The sequence below is a fragment of the Kogia breviceps genome, chromosome X (genome assembly GCF_026419965.1).
Source record: "Kogia breviceps isolate mKogBre1 chromosome X, mKogBre1 haplotype 1, whole genome shotgun sequence".
NCBI classification, from domain to species: Eukaryota; Metazoa; Chordata; class Mammalia; order Artiodactyla; family Physeteridae; genus Kogia; species Kogia breviceps.
Window position 1 is genome coordinate 23,948,302 of NC_081330.1, and position 21,960 is coordinate 23,970,261.

The 21,960-nt window shown below is 36.9% G+C and overlaps 1 protein-coding gene across 4 annotated transcripts in view; it reads left to right on the top strand.

Moving 5' to 3' along the window:
* TENM1 (teneurin transmembrane protein 1) overlaps positions 1-21,960 on the top strand; it is an 803,989-nt gene that overhangs the window by 594,058 nt on the left and 187,971 nt on the right. For 3 of the 4 annotated variants that reach the window (XM_059050038.2, XM_059050032.2, XM_059050043.2), the window contains 3 exons: positions 17,566-17,751; positions 19,339-19,362; positions 21,396-21,542. In XM_059050038.2, the coding sequence (XP_058906021.1) occupies positions 17,566-17,751; positions 19,339-19,362; positions 21,396-21,542 (357 nt within the window). The remainder of the gene's footprint in view (positions 1-17,565; positions 17,752-19,338; positions 19,363-21,395; positions 21,543-21,960) is intronic. The other variant, XM_059050039.2, reaches the window with a different exon arrangement.

The following is a 21,960-nucleotide window of genomic DNA, read 5'->3' on the forward strand; positions in this document are numbered from 1 at the left end:
GTTATAAATAAATAAATAAATTCAATTGGAAACATAAAAAAAAAAATCTACCAACAATAAATGCTGGAGAGGGTGTGGAGAAAAGGGAACCCTCCTACACTGTTGGTGGGAATGTAAATTGATACAGCCACTATGGAGTACAGTATGGAGATTCCTTAAAAAACTACAAATAGAACTACCATACGACCCAGCAATCCCACTACTGGGCATATATCCTGAGAAAACCATAATTCAAAAAGAGTCATGTACCACAATGTTCATTGCAGCTCTATTTAGAATAGCCAGGACATGGATGCAACCTAAGTGTCCATCGACAGATGATGAATGGATAAAGAAGATGTGGCACATACAATGGAATAATACTCAGCCATAAAAAGAAACGAAATTGAGTTATTTGTAGTGAGGTGGATGGACCTAGAGTCCATCATACAGAGTGAAGTAAGTCAGAAAGAGAAAAACAAATACCATATTGTTACACATATATATGGAATCTAAAAAAAAAATAAAATAAGGTCCTGAAGAACCTAGGGGCAAGACGGGAATAAAGACGCAGACCTACTAGAGAATGGACTTGAGGACACAGGGAGGGGGAAGGGGAAGCTGCTACAAAGTGAGAGAGTGGTAGTGTATATATGGACATATATACACTACCAAACGTAAAATAGATAGCTAGTGGGAAGCAGCCACATAGCACAGGGAAATCACCTCGGTGCTTTGTGACCACCTAGAGGGGTGGGATAGGGAGGGTGGGAGGGAGGGAGACACAAGAGGGAAGAGATATGGGAACATATGTATATGTATAACTGATTCACTTTGTTGTAAAGCAGAAACTAACACACCATTGTAAAGCAATTATACTCCAATAAAAATGTTTAAAAAAAGTAAAATCAGGGTAAAAAAATGGGATTATGAGTAGAAATTAAAAGGTAGGTTATAAATATTTTGAGTTTAAGGTGATGATGGCCTAGCCAAGTAGAAATATGTAGCATGATATCTGTGGAATTGAAAGTAAGTCAAGGATTTTAACTTTGTCTTAATATAGCCAGGTTAATATACTCCCTACCCATAGCTTTCCCATAGTACAGTACAACCTCTCTGGAATGTTGATATTGTGGAACAAGGATAGACATGAAGTCAAATTCTTTATATAATAATAATCCCATTATTAGTTCTTAGAAGAGTGAATATGGCAGCTTTGAGGAAACATATAAAGTATGCCTCTTAAAGTTCAGCTGACACTAATACCCGTACAGCCTTTTAAATAAACATTTTAGTGATTGCCATAGAGTAAAATTATAAATTAAAAACTAAATGTATTAAATAGCACTAAATTGTGCATTCAGATGATATATAAGGACATTTATATGCCTTTGTCTTCATTGTGCAGAGGATTTTGTTGACTCTGGATTCTTTACATTTCATTTTTCCGTGTCATATTTATTTATAGGGGTAAAAAGAAACTCTAGGTGCATGGTCTGCTGGGCAATGATGGCAGCTTTGTAAATATGTATGCAGCCCTTCCCCAGGTCTTTGACAGAAAGCTGCTTTCTGTGCCTGTGTAATGCCTTGAACACAGCTTACACATCAAGGATGCAGGTGGAGCCTACCACAGTTTCAGAGATTGCGTGATGACTGCTAGCCTTGTCTCTCTTGTGGACTCCAATTAGACTTCATTTTCTAAATCCAGAGAGCCCTTAGCAAGAGTGTTGAATGGGGTAAAAACAACTATATAAGCTTTCTTTCATTCAGAGTAAATTTTCCAGTCTGCATGAAGTGTCCTTCCAGCAAACAGCTTTGGCTTCACCCCTGAAGTATGCTATCAGATGTGTTTTGGAGCTTGGATGTGTCTGAAGATCTCTCAGTCCATCATTTGTAGAGCTTCAGGGAACATAGACCTTTCTGTGCTCACTTGGAAGGCTTATTGCCTCAGAAAAACACCAAGCAGGAGTTTTAGATGTGCTTAATGAAATTCATTTTGGGGAGAAGAGAGGTAATATCAAAATTTTTTCATGAGGGAAGAAGAGGTCTAATATCAATCAGAAGGAAGAGAAAGTTCTCCTTAGCACAATTTTAACATTATGTCTAATCATGCCAAAAAGAATGTTAAACATTATATATAAAGAACAGCTTTCTGACTTACCAATACTTTTTAAGTAGCCACTCTGAGCCAGGATGTAATGATAATTGCTCCAGTAGTATTTGTATATAGTTTAATGAGTGAGGGCACTGTTTTATGAGGCCAAGGCCATGAGTTTGATACCTTGATGAGCCAGTTAGGCTTGCCCTTTTAGGTGGTCACAGACTGCAAATAGGGTAGCAACGATGAGCACAAAACCGTGGATAGACTGACACAAACTTTTCCACAGCTGAACAATCAGTTCAGAGCACAGGGCCTGCTACAAATCATATGTTTGGAGTTTCCAAAGTTAATATTTTCTCCTTAAGGGTGATGGGGTTACCCTGACAATCTGGTACCTGACTGGGTCAAGTGAAAAGCAGTTGTGAGACAAGTGTCTAGATATCAACATTCTTTGCCAATTGGGGATATTAGTGGATAGACGAGTATGCTGGGTTCATAATCAAGGGATTGAGACAGTTTTGCATCTGTAGCCGTGAATGAGTAGAAATTCACCTCAGCCTCAGTGTTTCCAGCTTTTGATCACTGAGTTAAACAAAATATGATCTGTAGAGTTATGGGAGAATATTTCATTTGGCCGAGAAGCAAACAGGATTTATTCCAAAGGAAAGAGTCTAGCTACTGAAAAAAGCCAGTTGAGTATTTTATTGAAGTCAAAAGTTGTAAGCCAGGCATGATTTTTTTCTGTCCTGTCAGGTTTTTCACATTTACCGAAGAACAGTTCACCAGTTTATAAAGGAAACCCAAAGCCATGTGATAACCATAATCCATGAAACATTAAGCTGAAAGTCAGTTCAACTTTTGATCTTCACATACTAGATTCCTTCAGATTTAGTTCTTATCCAAGAATTTGAGACTCATCTCAAGAGTTTTATAGGCTGGAGTGTGTTGTTGTTACTGCTGCTTCTATGTTGCTATTTGTACAGAAAGAGCTAGCTGACATGTATCATTTGTAGTCTCTTCAATCAAACTGTTGTTCAAATGTAAGACAGTGTTCAGATTACCAAAATATATTGAAGCTCATTGTAATGTTGGGGCTGAAAGACAAGTGTTATGCCTATGCCATAGGTTTCTGTGTTAAAATGAGAGATACACTATTACACCTGAAACACAGAAAATGTGATACATGGCCCACAGTGAAACCAAATCTTTGTCATAGCAACGTACTGATAAAGATCGGGTGGAGGTGGTATTGAATTTAACTCTGTGCAATAAAATAGATAATATGTTCCCAATCGCTTTTCAGAGAAACAGGGACCCAAAACGTGTGTGTGTATGCATGTCTATGTGCGAACCTGCATGTGCCTGAACATGTGTTCTACCAAGTTGACAGTTATTTATAATAGTCCCACTCTCAAGTAGAATGTCTGCCACCGAGGAATGCAAGGACCCGTAGTAGTAAAATAAAAATGATTCAAATATTTGAAAAATAATACCAAGTACACAAACCTTTATTCTTTTTTGTTTTGTTTTGTTTGTTTTTTTTGTTTTTGCGATACGCGGGCCTCTCACTGTTGTGGCCTCTCCCGTTGCGGAGCACAGGCTCCGGACGCGCAGGCTCAGCGGCCACGGCTCACGCGTCCAGCCGCTCCGCGGCATGTGGGATCCTCCCGGACCGGGCCACGAACCCGCGTCCCCTGCATCGGCAGGCGGACTCTCAACCACTGCGCCACCAGGGAAGCCCCTTTATTCTTAATAATATTTACTATTCTTGGTTGATTCATTGCTTGATTTTAGGGAAGAGCCTGGGATGCACTGTAAAAACTTTTCCAGTCCTTAACCTGCTTGACTTGGTACTTCTCACACTTATCAAATCAACTTACTTTTTTTCCTTACTCTTATTTCCCATGTTAATCACATAAAACAATGAGAAGATCTCATAGTTTCCCCAATAAAAATTGTATGATAGTCTATCAAAGAGAAGGTCTCTATCTATTCAGGTTCGTTCATTCCCAATTCTTGATTCTCCTTATGCTCCCAGCCTGATTTCCTTTGATCTTTAACTGATTCTACTAGATGCTGAACAAGTGGACATGTAATACTTCCTTAATTTTCATGAATTTTTACATCAAAGGTGTCCTTTCTTTGTTTAGAATGCCACATTGAATTGTTGAAAATGTTACATAAATGTGTATTTTAGAGCCTAACTAATACTCAGATTTAATATTTCAGGGTGTCCAATATTATCATTGTCTAATGTTGGGCACAGCCAAAGTGCTAAGAATAACAGAATTTACTTTACTGGGAACTTTTGTCTAAGAAGTAAACCTAAGAGAAATGGTTCTGAGGGAGGCTCTGAAGGATTTACTGTTTAGTCAAATTGTTCTTTGTCAGCCTGCAACAAAGAAGTGTTCCAGTTGTATCCTAGTTCAATTTATACAAGTGTTGTTCATTGTTGACATGCATAAAGAAACTTATTAAAAATGAAACGTCTCAATAGAACTTTCAAGTGTCTGCCTATATTTTTCATGTTCTTTTCCAATACATTTGCACAAAAGAATGTTTATATTTTAGCATTCTTTTGTCATATTTTGTAGCCTGTAATGTTAATGTATTTTCAACCAGATAGAAAATATTACATATGGAATAGGACTATTCATAAGACAAATATATTAGAGCAAATATCATTTCTAGCATGTGTATAAATTATACAATTGCCAGCGTCTGTTTTCTGTTAGTCCTCCCACGCCCACCCCACTGCTAATCATAAAAGATTGGGATTGAAAAGCATCTTAGTATGAGTCCAGAAACTCCATTTGGAAATGGAGGCAATTGCAAGAATGTTGATGCAGTTCAAAGTGAGGAATGCTTCTTGTTGAAGATCTGCTTCTCCATGTGTAGTAATTTATTTCTTAAGAGGATTCCCTAACTCATGCGGATATCGCTTCCCACCTGGATCCTTGCGGTGCTGAAACTGTCAATCAGCTTAGTAGTTGTGGCTTATGTCTGTGGGGGGTTTCGTGTTGAGGTTAAGTCACGTCTCCACTTATTTATTCAACAGGGTGGTCCCTAAAGACAGTTGTTTCTTTTTCTTTTTCTTGCACTGTTTACAACATTTTATTAAAGTACAAAATTGTTGGAATTAAACTAAATAGAAAAACATAGTAAATATTTACAAAAACACTGAACACCACCCAGGTCACACACATGTAACAAATACAGGAAGGTTTTTAAAAGATTACAAGTCGAAAATTATGGAGATTTCCCCAAATGGATATAACAGCTCACTGCTGAGTATGGCATCAATATAATATGTAAGGTCTTTGAGAGAATGCTGTCCCCGACTCTTCTGCAATCTAGTGCCTCCTAGAAATTTGTTCTTTGGGAGATTCAGACTCAGAGGCAGCGAGAGTGGACAAGTTGTTTCTTTTGTGCGTGTGTGTGTGTGTGGCAGCGTCCTGCAGCATGCAGGATCTTAGTTCCCCGACCAGGGATCGAACCCTCGCCCCCTGCATCGGAAGCAAGGAGTTTTACCCACTGGACCGCCAGAGAAGTCCTAAGACAGTCGTTTCTTATCTATTCTTTATTTCTTTTCTTTCGGATATTATTACTAAATATTCCAAACACATAAAATAACATAATGAACAACTGTAAACCCACAACTTAGCTTTAAAAAGTAACAAATACAAGGGTTTCCCTGGTGGCGCAGTGGTTGAGCGTCCGCCTGCCGATGCAGGGCACACGGGTTCGTGCCCCGGTCTGGGAGGATCCCCACGTGCCGCGGAGCGGCTGGGCCCGTGAGCCATGGCCACTGAGCCTGCGCGTCCGGAGCCTGTGCTCCGTAACAGGAGAGGCCACAGCAGCGAGAGGCTCGTGTACTGCAAAAAAAAAAAAAGTAACAAATACAAAGAAGTCACTCTTGTGCTTACAGTCCCCTCCCTTCCCTGCAGTGGAAGCCACTACCTTAAATTTAATCATTCTTGTCCATATTTTTAGGCTTTTACAAATATGTATATACCCATAAAACTGTATTGTTCTGCATATGTTTAAATTTCATATGAATAACTTGCTTCCTTCCATTATCATTATGTTTTTAAGGTTTATCCATTTTGAGGCATGTACCTCTACTTTATTCAACTTAACTTCTGTATTTTTTTGCATTGTATGAATACACCAAAATTTATATATCCATTTTCCTATTGATGTACATTTAGGCTGGACACACATACACACACACATACACACATCAATGAATATACTTCAAAATGTTCTTAGTTTTTTCTGTCTCATATGGATTTTAGGATCAGGTTTTGAAGCTCTATGAAAACGGTTGTTGAATTTACAGAACTAGTAGAGGAAAATTGACCTCTTAATGATATTGAGGTTTGTGAGCCATGAACACAGTGTATCTCCCCATTGATTGAGTCTTGGTATGTGTTCTTCAAAAAGTTTTAAATTCTTATATAAAAGAATGTTGAACTTTTTTTGCTAGATTTGTTATTATTATGAATGAGATCTTTTAAAAACAATTACATGTTCTAATTGGCTGTTCCTGATATATAGGCAGGCTGTTGATTTTTTTCTGTTGATCTTGTTTACAATAACTTTGCTATCCTCTCTTTGTGTTTCCGTAGTTTACCTGTATATCCAATTTTGTGTCTTCTTTTCCAGACATTAAACATTTAATATTTTTGGTTGCCTTATTGTGCTAGCTAAGTTCTCCAGTACCACATTGAATTCGAAGCAGCAGTTAATTGTAGTACTTCTGACTTTAAGGGAACTCTATTATCTTATTATTGTTTGACACTTACTTTAGGATTTTGGTAAATCACCTTTATCATATTCAGTAAATTCCCTTCTAGTTCTATTTTGCTAAGAGATTACATCATAAATAAGAGCTATTTTATAAATATATAATATTATATAATAATCTTTCCATATATAAGATGATAATTTTTCTTTAATACATTATGAAATAAGATTAAAGTGAAACGGATTAATTCAATGATGAATTGCATTAATAGATTTTCAAAAGTTAAACCATCCTAGCAGTCATGCTTACTTGGTTGTAATTTTCTATATGTGTGTGTGTGTGTGTGTGTGTGTGTGTGTGTGTGTGTGTGCGCGTGTATGTGTGTGCATTGCTGTTTTGATTTTCAGATCTTTTATTGGAGATTTTTGCAGCCATGTTTATAAGTGAGATTGGCCTACAAAACAGTCCCTTCTTCTTTACTTACCTTATTTTAGAACTAGATTATAGTAGTCTCATAAAATGATTCAGGAAGTCTTTTCTCTTTTTGTGTTCTCTGGTGTGACTTAAAATAGAGATTATCTATCTGTCTCTTAGAAGTTTGGCTAAATACACCTGTAAAACCATCTGGGCCATTTTCAATGTCTATAAGGTGTATTCAGGCTATTTCTTCTCAAATCCTTTTTTTTTCTTGAAAAATAATCTACTTCATCTAAGGTTTCAAACTTACTGGCATAAAGTTGTTCATAGCACTCTCTCATTTATTTTTATATTTTAATCTTTAATGCTTACTTGTATCATTTCCTTTCTTATTTCTTGTTCTACTTTGTCAAAGCTTTCTCTATTTTATTATTCATGTCAAAGACACAGATTTTGGTTTAGTTCATCTTCTTTATTGTTTCTTTGTTTCTCATTTCATTAACTTTAGCTCTTACTTTTGTTGTTTCCTCCCTTCTACTTATATGTAGTCTTTTTTCTAACTCCTTTGGTTGGATGCTTTCTTCATTAATTTTCAGTTGTTCTTCTTTTCTACTAAATGTATGAAAAGCTGTACATTTCCTCTAAGTTACTGTCTAAGCTGTATCCCACAGGTTTTTATAAATAGTATTTTCCTTGTTATTCAGTTCCTAATTTCCAATATAATTTTTATGTGATTCATAAATTATTTTAAAGTATATTTTTAAGGAACACTTTTCTGCATTTTTTTCTTCTGCTTTTTATTTATTGATTTCTAATTTTAGTACATTTTGCTGAAACAGCATGATCTGTATGGTGTAGAATCTTTGTCATTTGTTGAGCCTTGCTTTGTGAACTAATAATTGTCAGTTTTGTGGGTATTCTGTGTGTTCTTGAATAGAATATGTATTGTATAGTCATATGTTTGGGGTTCTATATATGTCCATTATATTAAAGTTGTTAATTGTACTATTCAGATTTTCTACATCCACTAATTTTTTATCTTCTTATTCCTGATGTTGAAATTTTCAATTTGTCTTATTATAAGTATGTCGAGTTTTGCTTTATATACCTTGAAGCTGTATTTTCTTACAGGATCAGGATTGTTACATCTTCCTGGTGAATTAATCCTTTTATCATTTTATAATGTCTCTATCCATAATAGTGTTTTATACCTTGAAATCTATTTCATCTGATAATATTATAACTATATCAAGTTTCTCTTGGTACTTTACTACAGTGCCTTTTTTCCCTTATTGCTAACTTTTCTGTATTAGTGTATTTCATCACATCTCTTATTAACAGAAGGAACATAACTAGATTTTCTTCTTCACTCAGTTCCAGAGTCTCACTCTTAAATTGCAAGTTCAATTTGTTTTTATTTACTAGGATTACTGACATGTTTGGAGTTATGTCCTATAATCTTCTTTTGTGTCTCCTATTTACATCATTTATTTTTTCATTGACTTTTACCCTTTTTCTGCCTTTGCTCTGATTGACTGGGTTATCTTCATTCTTATTTCTCTTTTTCTGGTTAGGAAGTTATATATTCTGTTTATTTTCTTTTGATCATTATCTTTATTTTTTTTTAAGGAAGGTTTAATTTTTTTAATTAATTTATTTATTTGGCTGCTTTGGGTCTTAGATGAGGCACACGGGATCTTTGTGGCATGTCAGATCTTTCGTTGCGGTGCGCAGGCTCTTCATTGCAGTGCGTGGGCTTCTCTCTAGTTGTGGCGTGTGGCCTCCAGAGGATGTGGGCTCTCTAGTTATGGCGCGTGGGCTCTAGAGCACGCGGGCTCAGTAGTTGCGGCACGTGACTTAGTTGCCCCGTGGCATGTGGGATCATAGTTCCCCGACCAGGGATCGAACCCACATCCCATGCATTGGAAGGTGGATTCTTAACCACTGGACCACTAGGGAAGTCTGTGGTCATTATCTTTAATTTCTTAACATTTCATTAAAATATAACACACGCACAGAGAAAAGGACAAAAGTCCTAACTGTACAGAAAAGGACAAAAGTCCTAACTGTACAGCACAGTGAACTATCCAAGTAAGAAACACTTGGTAACCACTGTGAATATACTCTACCACTGATAGCGTGTTTTTTTCTCTATCTTTTGATTAAAAGAAATTCTTAATTTTGATATAGTCCAATTTATTGTCTTTTACCTGTATGGTTAGCATTTTTGTGTACAGTTAAAAAAAAATTTTATACCCTAAGATCATGAAATTGTTTTCTTATGTTGTTCTAGAAGCTTTATCAGTTTATGTTTAGTACATTCTATCTGGAGTTGATTTTGTATACGGGGTGAGGTAAAGGGGAATTTTTTCTTAATGGATATTCAGTTTCCCAGAACCATTTAATATAAAACAGTAATCATTCCCCACTTGCCTACAGTACCACCTTTACCATAAATCAAGTGTCCTTATATGTATGGATCTGTTTTAGGACTCTATTTACTCTCAGTAGTCTATTTGCCATTGTACCAAAGCCCACTGTCTACATTAACATAGCTTTATAGTAAGTCTTACTATCAGCCAGAGTACATCGTCTCACTTTATTCTGCTTCTTTCTTTGGCTGATCAAAATTCACATAAATGTACAAACACACACATACACACACACAACTGCCAAGATATTGATTGGGGTTGCATTGAATCTGCAGAAGAATTTGGGGTAAATTGGCATCTTTAATTTTGAGTTTTTCAATTCATGAACATGTTATAGCTTTCCATTTATCCAGGTCTTCTCTAGTTTTTCTCATAAAGTGTTATAGTTTTCCAGTATAGGTCTTGCAAACATTTTGTTAAAATTATTACTAGGTATATGATATTGTGATGCTATTGTAAATGGTATTTTAAAATTTTCTCATTGTTTGCTGTTGATATATAGAAATAGCTTTTTTATCTATATTAACCATGCATCTAGAGATCTTGCTAAATTCCCATATTAATTCTAATAATTTATACAGGTTCTTTTTGTAGTTTGTACATGCACAATCATACTATCCATGAATAATGAATTTTTAAACATTTTTAACATCTTTACTGGAGTATAATTGCTTTACAATGCTGTGTTAGTTTCTGCTGTATAACGAAGTGAATCAGCTATACATATACATATATCCCCATATCCCCTCCCTCTTGCATCTCCCTCCCAACCTCCCTATCCCACCCCTCTAGGTGGTCACAAAGCACCAAGCTGATCTCCCTGTGCTCTGCGGCTGCTTCCCACTGGCTATCTCTTTTACATGTGGTAGTGTATGTATGTCAATGACACTCTCTCACTTCGTCCCAGCTTACCCTTCCCCCTCCCCATGTCCTCAAGTAGTCTATTCTCTACATCTGCATCTTTATTCCTGTCCTGCCCCTAGGTTCTTCAGAACCTTTTTTTTTTTATTCCATATATATGTGTTAGCATACAGTATTTGTTTTTCTCTTTCTGACTTACTCCACTCTGTATGACAGACTCTAGGTCTATCCACCTCACTACAAATAACTCAATTTCGTTTCTTCTTATGGCTGGGTAATATTCCGTTGTATATATGTGCCACATCTTCTTTATCCATTCATCCGATAATGGACACTTAGGTTGCTTCCATGTCCTGGCTATTGTAAATAGTGCTGCAATGAACATTGTGGTATATGACTCTTTTTGAATTATGGTTTTCTCAGGGTATATGCCCAGTAGTGGGATTGAAAGGATGCTCAACATCTCTAAACATTAGAGAAATGCAAATCAAAGCTACAATGAGGTATCATCTCATACTGGTCAGAATGGCCATCATGAAAAATTCCACTAATTGGCTTCCCTGGTGGCACAGTGGTTAAGAATCCACCTGCCAGTGCAGGGGACACGGGTTCATGCCCTGGTCCAGGAAGATCCCACATGCCACAGAGCAACTAAGCCCGTGCGCCACAACTACTGAGCCTGTGCTCTAGAGCCCGTGAGCCACAACTACTGAGCCCGCATGCCACAACTACTGAAGCCCGCGCACCTAGAGCCCGTCCTCTGCAACAAGAGAAGCCACTGCAGTGAAAAGCCCGTGCACCACAACGAAGTGTAGCCCCCGACTCACCACAACTAGAGAAAGTCCGTGAGCAGCAACAAAGACCCAACGCAGCCAAAAATAGATAAATAAAATAAATAAATTTTTTTAAAAATCCACTAACAATAAATGCTGGACAGGGTGTGGAGAAAAGGGAACCCTCTTGCACTGTTTGTGGGAATATAAATTGATACAGCCACTATGGAGAACAGTATGGAAGTTCCTTAAAAAACTAAAAATAGAACTACCATACAATTATTTTATTTATTGCTTTTCAATTTTTATACTTTTTTTCTTTTTCTTGCATTATTGCACTGGTTAGGACCTCTAGAATTATGTTGTATAGAAGTGATGGTCATAGGCATCTTTTCTCAATCTCAGTAATAGAAGAAAAGAATTCAACATCTCAGTACTAAATAATGTTTGCTGTGGGGTTTTTGCAGCTAATATTTATCAGTTAAAGTTCCTTTTGGTCTTAATTTGCTATAAGTTTTTATCACAAATGAATGTTTAGTATTTTATCAAATACTCATTATATATCTGTGGAGATGATCATATGAGTTTTCTCTTTTATTCCATATACATGATGAATTACAATGATTGATTTTCAAGTTTTAACGCAATCTTGCATTTCTAGAATAAGTACAAATTGGTCATTATACAGTTTCCTGTTGTGTAATACCAGTTTTACTGTGTTAATATTTTGTTTAGAGTTTTTGCATCCATACTTATGAGTGAGATTGGCCTGTATTTTTTCTTATAATGTACTTGTCAGAATTTTACATCAAGGTTATGTTGGACTCGTAAAGCATATTTGTGAAGTGTTTTCTCTTTTTCTATTCTTTGGAAAAGTTTATTCAAGATTGGCAGTTTTTCTTCCTCAAAAGTTTGGTATATTTACAAATGAAGTCATCTGAGACTGTAATTGTGGGCGAGGGAATATTTTTCATTGTTTATTACGGTTTTTTATAGAAACTATTCAGTTTCTTGTTTTTCTTGTGTTTATTATTGTAAGCTGTATTTTTCTAGGGATTTTTCCATTCCACTGAAAGTTTTAAATGTATTGACAAAAAGTCGTTTGTGATATCCTTTTATGATGTTTTATGTCTGAAGGATCTGCAACAATGTCATCTTTTTCATTCCCGATATTAGTTATTTGGGTCTTCTGTATTTTCTTCTTGGTCAGTCCCCATCAGGGATTTATCAGTTTTATTAGTCTATGCAAATCATCAAGTATTGGCTTTGTTGATCCTTTCTATCATATGTTTGTTCTTATTTAATTAATCTCAGCTCTTATTATTTTCTTCCTTATACCCTCTTGGAGTTTACTTTGCTCTTCTTTTTCTAATTTTTAAAAATTGGATGCTTGGGTCATTGTTTTCCAGGTGGTTTTCCTTTCTACCTTATAAATTTTCCTATACATAGGGACTGAGTTATATTACACAAAATTTGATATGTGGTACCTTCATTTTCATTCATTTCAAAATATTTTCCTATTTCCATGATGATTTCTTCTCTGTTCTGTAGTTCATTCAGAAGTCTATTTCTTAATTTCCAAATTATATAGATTTTATAATTATCTTTTGTTACTGATTTCAAGTTTAATTCCATAGTAGGTAGAAAACATGCTGTATATAATTTCAATACTTAGAAATACGTTGAGACTTGCTTTATAGCCTAGCATGTGGTCAATATTTGTAAATGTTCTATGTGCACTTGGAATTTCTGTGTATGTTGTAGTTATTTAATGCAGTGTTCTGTATGTATCAATTGGATCAAATTTGTTAATCATGTTGGTCAAATATTCTATATTCTTTCTAAGTCATCTGCTTATTCTGTCAGTTAGTTAATGAGAAACGGGGTCATAAAAGTCTCTGACTATAATTGTGAATCTGCCTTTTTCTCTTTTTTGTTCCTTCAGTTTTGCTTCAGTATTTGGCATGGTGTTTTCTTCAGTATTGGAAATGTCCTAGCCATTATCCAGTCAAGTATTTTTTCTGTCCCCATGAGACTGACAAAAAGCTTTACCCAACCTTTGAGCCTTCCAGCTACATCTACCAGAATTGACAGAGACTTCTAGAAAAGAAGCATCCAAAAATATCAGACACCTCTCTGGGTTTTCGTTTTTTCCTGGACCTTGGCCCAGCAATTCTTTACCCTTTTGTGAATTCTAGTAGTAACATCCAACAAATTTTAAAATATATTTTGTCTAGATTTTCTAGTTCTCATTGGAAGAGAATAGTAAAAATTACTTAGGTCACAATCACTAGAAACAGAGCTCCACCTTTACATTTTTATATGCATACTTGACAAAGTATCTCTTACCTAACTCCTGAAAACTACAAGGCTTTAGAAATATTGAACACAGGGCATTCCAATTCCATTGCATGTATTATGGTAAGGTAATATTTTATTTCACTACTGGTTTTTTTTTTTTTTTTTTTTTTTTTTTTTTTTTTTTTTTTTTTTTTTTTTGTGGTACGCGGGCCTCTCACTGTTGTGGCCTCTCCCGTTGCGGAGCACAGGCTCCGGACGTGCAGGCTCAGCGGCCATGGCTCACGGGCCCAGCCGCTCCGCGGCATGTGGGATCTTCCCGGACCGGGGCACGAACCCATGTCCCCTGCATCGGCAGACGGATTCTCTACCACTGCTCCACCAGGGAAGCCCTTCACTACTGTTTTCTAAGCCCCCAATTGTTATTGTTGTTGATGTTGTTGTTGTTACTATTATATAGTCAATGCTTCTTTGCCATCTCTCTGGGCTAGTGGATAGTTTATTAGTCCCCATCTCATTGAGATTACAGCTTTTCAGGGGCTGTCCTTGCTTTCTGCAGGAGTTTCCATCCAGCTCCCCATCTTAAATAGGCCAAAGACCTCATCTCTTTTCCCTTTGTGGACACAGATACCCAAGCCCCTGGTCATTACTGGGTATAATAACCCCTCTACGCTGCCAGAGGGTTGACTTATATGCTTATGTCTTTGACTGTTAGCATCCTCTTTGCTTCCAGTGTTTGAGAATTTCTCTTTCTTGTGAGCTAAGACATGCAACTTTAAAAAATATTACATTATATTCAGAATTTCTAAGGGTTTATATCAAGGTGGTTTAAAGATAGCCTAGTCTGCCATTTTGCCAATACTGTTCATCTAGTTCTGAACAGTGAATGAATACTAGATGAATACTATTTCATCTAGTCCTACTACTTTTCAGGAAATCATCAGAATGATGTACTCCTATGTCTAAAATTTATAGTTGTATAAAGCAATATATGCAAAATGTTTGCCTCTCATTGTTTCAGTCAGCTCTGGCTTGATTGGCTTTGATCAATTTAGCTTTCTAATCTTAGAAAGGCCCTTTCAGTTCAGGTTTTCGTGTCTTGAGGGAGGCCATTAAGGGGAGCAGAATTACAATATCAAATTCACTGTAAGAACTGAATTTTAAAATTCAGATTATCAATCATAGATTCAAAATCAAGATATAGAGTGTTGGTGCTAATTCAAGATTAACCTACTTGAGCTACCATTTATTAGGCTAAGTCCCCCCTTTTTGGTATTGTCTGGGTCCTAGACTTTTCTCACAACCTGGTGATCCCACACACAGTTTTCTATTCACTCTTCCACCCAGTGCAATCTGGCTTTACAACTACCACTTTATCAATACAGCTCTTCCTAAAGTTACCAACAATTTCCATGTGGTAAATCCAATGGGTACTTCTCTGCCCATGTCTCACTTGACGTCTGAGCAATATTTTTTATGAAACTGAAACCATTAGGTGGCACTTCAGGGGCTCCGAGGAGCTCCAGTTCTTTATATCTCAACGCAGAAAGAATTCAGCAAGAGGCAAAGTGATAGATAAGAAGTGATTTATTAGAATAGGACAGTTGTGAGGCTTACAAGCAGGTGGGCGAGAGGGTGCCACACCCCAAGAACTTAGTGGGCTACAGTTTTATAATCAAAGGAAAAGTGGGGAGGGGGAGAAAACCACCTTCTTCCTCATTCTTGAATAAACATCAAAATTCCATCGTCATCAGTTCCTCCTCCACGTTGGGTGGGGGAGTTTTCTTGTCCCTACATGGTCAAGCTGGGACTGTCATGGTGCAATGGAAATGAGCAAAAAGGCAGTAACATATACTAAAATATGTTAAATCATTTCAGGTTTTAGTATAATGTCACCTTTTCCTTATATTTTTGTTTTTAGTGAGCGCAGAGGAGTGTGTCCTAGTAATCATTAACTTACTGAGCTCACTGGGAAGGATGTGGGTCGCATGCCACCACTGTTTTATTGTTTGGGGGCATGTCTCATGTTTCTGTTAACTGGTTTTGTTGCTACCTGCTTGGTTTTGTGGTTAAGCAAACCTGCTTTCTTGAGTGATCGTTAACTTATAGGGGTCTCCTATACTTTTTTCTTTACTTATAATCCCCTAGTGGGATTAACTGTTAAATCACCTACTTTGGCCCTTTACTCTGTCCCTATGATAACTACCCACTTCTTCTTGAAAAAGTGTCCTCTTCTGGCTTTAGCTATACCACAGTCTATTAGATTTCCTCCTATCACTCACTGCCCTCTCCTTCCCAGTCTCCTTTGATGGTTCCTCTTTTTCTACCTTATCTTTAAATCACGGAACACCTCAGGGCTCATTCCTTAGGGGATATCATCTGGTCTCAAACTTAGATGCTAAATACCACCTATATGCTAATGGTTGCCAATTTCATATCTCTAGCCCTGGCCTGTCACATTCATATATCTTACTGCTTAATTGACATCTTCATTTGGCTATCTATATGTTATCTCAATGTTAATCTGTTTGATCTTCCACCTTATTCTTCCTTTATCCTTCTCCATTTTGTTAGTGGCAGCATTATCCACCCATTTGTTTAAGCCAAAACTTTTATTTTTTTCCTTTCCTTCATTTCCTATATCCCCTCTTAAGGAATTCATATTGGTTCTACCTCCAAAATATATCTCAAACTGCCCAATGACCCTGTCAGGTATAAATATTATTACTTTCATTGTGTAGTTACACAAGCAGAGATTAAGAAAGCATGTTAGTAATTTGCCTAGGGATAGGCAGCTTTTATGCAGAGGAATTCTTATTCTAAACCGTTTACTCTTTCTATGATATCTTGACCCTCAAAGAATACTTGTGAATGAATTAGTGAATATATTGATCCAGATAGTAACAAAATTCATAATCATGGCTTTATCAGAAGAATATTCTCACCTACTGAAAAATAACTCTGCTACCTATAGAGTAGAAACCTTTGTTACATAAGAAGAGCTTTGTTACATGTAATATAGGGTAATACTCATATCATCATATGTCAATATCTATCAATCTATAAAACCAGTTTAAGAATTTGAGACTATGAAAGATAGACAACTTGGCTTCCAGAACATTTTCCATTCAAGGATATGTGGCCAATTGTACCCAAAACCTATTGCATTCTTTCGATAGGCTTTTATCTCCGTTCTGCTCCTCCAGCAAGGGAATTTTATGAAGAAACAAGCTAGCCAAACTTTTATTTTGGTTTTCTACTGTCATGATTTTATTAATATTCAGTGTTTCTCAAAAAAAAAGTCAGGGATACAGAAGAGAGAAACTGGGCAGAGCTAATAATACACCTTGATTATATTGGCTAAATATTGAATGGCATTTTGAGATAAGAAGACTGTGTGTTGTAATCAACCAAGAGTCATTTTAAATCCTTAAAATAAATGCAAATATCGTTAGTATGATCAGAGAAAGCAGTTGATTACAGTCACTGGCAGCTTTACCTCTTGTATATTATGAATTTTATTAGAAAGTTATCATCTATCTGATTGTAAAACCCGAATGAAGTTAGGGCACTGTGTGTTTTCCCCAGTGATTTCTTGTAGCATCACAAAATCCCTACAACATTATCTGTAATCTTAATGAATGTTTAGTGAAAGCTGCTTGACATTTGTTTGGCACTGACTTCATTTCTAAGCCTTGAGCGCTGTTATCATTTTGTGGACTGCTCAAAAACAATATGATTTAGACTTTATTTTATACATAGAGATATAACTACCTTTTTAACAGAGTTCCTTGTACATTTACTCAAATGCTAGAGGGCTTTGTGACATTTTGTTTATATATTTTAAATACAGGTATAGACTGAGATTTTGGTAATTCTAATGTGTTTTTGAAAGAGTAGACTCTGGTTGTAATAAAATATGTAAATACATCTTCTTTGTTGAATTCCCCACAGAGCTCTGTACCATGGAGTGTGGTAGCCATGGAGTCTGCTCAAGGGGAATTTGCCAATGCGAAGAAGGTTGGGTAGGACCAACATGTGAAGAACGCTCCTGTCATTCTCATTGTGCTGAGCATGGCCAATGCAAAGATGGAAAATGTGAGTGTAGCCCTGGATGGGAGGGCGACCACTGCACAATCGGTAAGTACCACCATACTTTGAACAAAGTAAATTGGATTAATTGAAGAAGTAAAGCAGTCTCGCAAGTCAATCACCAAACTGTTTGTAGAATTTGAGATGGGGAAGAGGAAAGAAGTAGGAGGGCTGTGGCCATAAGTTTGAAAGTTTCCTTAACTGGGAGGTTACCTGTTTTGTTGATAATATCTTACTTATTTCTGTGTCTTTTCCTTTCTCATTACTTCATTATTCTTTATATTTTCTGCTTTCAAGTGCTTTGAGTTACTCAAATGAAAGATGATACATTAGAATATAGTGTCATTAGTTAATAAGAAAAGTGCTGTTGTTGTAAAGGTAACATTCACTGGCCATTTTTCCTTGTGAAGAGTATAGGTTGTTTTGGTTGAAAGCACTTAGAGGCAGTTTCATTAATTGGGGCTACTTTATCAGGGGCCATTCAATATCACTAAGGGCTGTCTTTAATGTGTATAAGGAAGACACTCCTGACCTGCCTTCAATAGAACATCTGTGTTGAATTGTTTATTGGGTAGTATAGAGAGTTCGTACTGAGGCATCCACCCTCTCTCATCCCTTGTCACCAATTTCACTAATTTTCAGGCTGCTTCCTGGGAGAACACCTGTGGGTGTGAGAAGGTCTATGTAATAATTAATCTATCACGTGGTCTTCACACCATAAAAAACACTACTAATAATGAAAGTTTCATTTATAAAGTACTTTTTTCTGAGAAAAATATCAAAGCCCTTGACACACACATGTATCTGCCACAAAGGTTCCCTGCATATACAGAGGGACAAGTATGATTACCATTGTTCAGCTAAGGAAAGTGGGTCACAGAATGTTCCAGTGTCATTCTATGAGCACACAGAAAATTCATACAGTGCAAAAACAAGCGTGGGCCTCTGGATACACACACATTTCATTGTTTATGGGCTTTTTTTCCCCTCTACAAAAAGCTGTACTACAGCTTTCATTTTTAGGTGATTTTTGTTATAATGGTTGGAACCTGCCAAAGTAATGTATAATATATATAATATATATAACATATACTTTTAATAAACTGCATTACTACTCAACTACAGTCAGTCTTGTTCTGTGACTGTGGAAAATACTTAAGATTCATTAAAAAGGTGGTGAGAGGTGAGATTCAGGTGCAGCTTAAGTAATTACTACATTCCTGCACTAGAGTAAGTTTATTGCCTTCACATAGGAGGATTTAAATATTGTCATGATTATCAAAGGTGGTTACTCCAGAACTCCCTTCTAAAGATATTACTAATAAGAAGTTCAAGCTAGCACTCCTTCATGAGTTATTACTGAAATGTAAAAATGCAGTTCTTATACTTTGAATGAAATATGATACTTTTTTAGGAAGCCTAATACAGTTTCTTGCAGAAAAGCCATTAATATCTTTCCCACAGAAAATATTATTCACAAACTACACAGGCCAGTGTACCAACTTTTGAGCTGCAGGCATTTCAGAATTCACAGTTTGCTGTTCTCCCAGGCAACAGGTGGTAAACCATTAGTACTTGTTGTATAGCTTTGGTCTCCCAGAAATTCATTCAATCACTCTTTTCCCCCCTTTTTAGCTCACTACTTAGATGCTGTCCGAGGTAAGCCCGTTCTCTCCAGTTTTATAACAGAAAAATATTTTTAAACCGAAAATATGCACGTGGGAAAGGAAGTGTTGGTGGGGTTTGGGTGTTGTTTGTTGTTGTTGTTTTTAATGTTGGCAGTCTTACTTAAGTGCAGTATTGTCAGGTTCATGCTGTCATTGATTTAAAAGTAATTTGCTTTCCCAGTATCAAAGATTTATTTTTTGCCGTCGAGTTTAATAGACTGATAAGCAGTTTTAAGAATTATTTTTCTTTGTCTTGATGTCGAGGGGTGTGTGTGTGTCTGTTTATATGACAGAGAGGTAATTATTAAATGAACTAGGTTTAGGTAGACAGCTTAACTTTTTCTCTAACATAACAATATAGCTTTAAGTCCGTGTAGAGTATCCTTACAAAGGCAGAAGAATTATTCCCCTGTTAGTACCTCATCATCCATCCCCACCAGGGATCTGTATTCGATAGAGACTGCAAGGGTTTTTCTGTCAGATTTCCTGGTGCCTTTCATTACCTCAGCCTCCGAAGGTTGAAAATGTCCTACTCAAATTATTCCTAATTTCTCTTTATCCGCTGTATGTGCATGAGAATGGAACTAGACAAATTTCTTTCTTAATCTTATACATGTGCGTGAGCAATATATATATAATCTTTTCATATTTTCTAACAGCCATCTGTCATTTTATTTTAAAGTCTTTTCTTCCTCTGGTCTGTTGAGAGTTGCTAGGAAAACCACTTGCAAGAAACACTGGATTACTTCTACAGATTTTTTTTTTAAATTCTTTTGCTTTTTATACTTCTGGAATTTCCTTTCAAAGACAGAAGATGGAAAGAATATTGATTGGACTCTCTCCTGTAAAATCCAAATCTGGTCCTGCTTTGCTGCTGGGGAAATTTCCAGAAGCTATATGCCATTACTGCTCTCTCTGTTCATCTGCCCACTGAGCACATGAACCACTGGTAGAAAGAGTAGGTCATCCCTGAGAAATTAAAAGTCTAAATAGAGACCATCGTTAGTGTTTGTGGTTAGGGTTATCAAGGGATAGAAGTCATTTAAGCGTTATAATTTCCTCTTGACTATATTTATCCAGTTATTCTCAAGAATTCTGAAAGTCTAAATTTGGTGTGCATTAATTCCATAAATATTTGTTAAGCACTTACTACAGGTGTACTGTTACGCTAGTTTCTGAGAGAGATACCAGATAAGTAAAAAAATCAGTCCTTAGCTTCCAGATCAAAAATAATCCTCAAGAGAAGAGCTGAATAGATGTAAAGCAACTGCAGCACATTTCTAAGGCAACATGTGAGCAATTAATGGTATGGTCTGAACTGTATACCAACAGACCTAAGTCCTAAAGCAACATATCACAAGGGAAAAATCAGCACAGAGTAGCCGTAGTTAGGAGAAATCTCTCTTCATAGAAACTGCTGTCGTTTCCCAACTTTTTGGCCATAACTAGATAAAATATCATCCATCCAGGGGCTTCCCTGGTGGCGCGGTGGTTGAGAGTCCGCCTGCCGATGCAGGGGACACGGGTTCGTGCCCCGGTCCGGGAGGATCCCACGTGCCGCGGAGCAACTAGGCCCGTGAGCCATGGCCGCTAGGCCTGCGCGTCCGGAGCCTGTGCTCCGCAACGGGAGAGGCCACAGCAGTGAGAGGCCCGCATACCGCAAAAAAAAAAAAAAAAAATATCATCCATCCAGTTTTGATTGAGATGAGGAGATACCTTTTTCGAAAAGAAACAAAAAACATGTCTTGTCCCCATCATAGTTTTTATCCTGTCTGAATCAGAGGTTGGGAATTGGCGTTAGCATTCATAATGCTTAATTGGCTCTCTAAGGAAAAGCACAGCAGCGTAAGGGAAAGCAAGTTCCCCGGGAAGGTGGTATAAGCAAGCGAGCTCCTCTTCCGTTTATTCAACACCTCATCTGAATGGAGCCCAGATGATTCGATTTTTCCCTCTAGGCAGATACATCATTGTTGGCCAGTCCCATTCTGATGTCTCTGAATTTTTTACTCTCTGCTGTCTTTTCAGATGGCTGCCCGGGGCTCTGCTTTGGAAATGGGCGATGTACCCTGGATCAAAATGGTTGGCACTGTGTGTGCCAGGTGGGTTGGAGTGGGACAGGCTGCAATGTTGTCATGGAAATGCTTTGTGGAGATAACTTGGACAATGATGGAGGTGAGTCATTTATTAAATGTTCATAAAAGAAAGGAATAGCCCAGCCTCTAACACAGTGATGACCAATCTGGCCAAGAGTGAAAATTAGGAATCCTTATAAAGTCATACCATTTTGTAAATCTCAATTTATTGAATATTTACAGTAACCAGGCAATATTCCAAACGCTTTCCATGTATTATATCTCATTTAATTCTCACAATAATGCTATCAGGTATAGGTACTATTTTCCCTGTTTACAAATGGGAAAACTAATGCTTGGAATGGGGATGGTAAGTGACTTTTCCAGGATCACACAGCTAGAAAGTAACAGAACCAAGGTTCCAATTCAGGGCTATATGACTTCAGTTTCTGTTTTCTTAATTGTTACAACCATGCTGCCTCCCATATCTGTGGCATTTATTCTACTAAATTAACTCA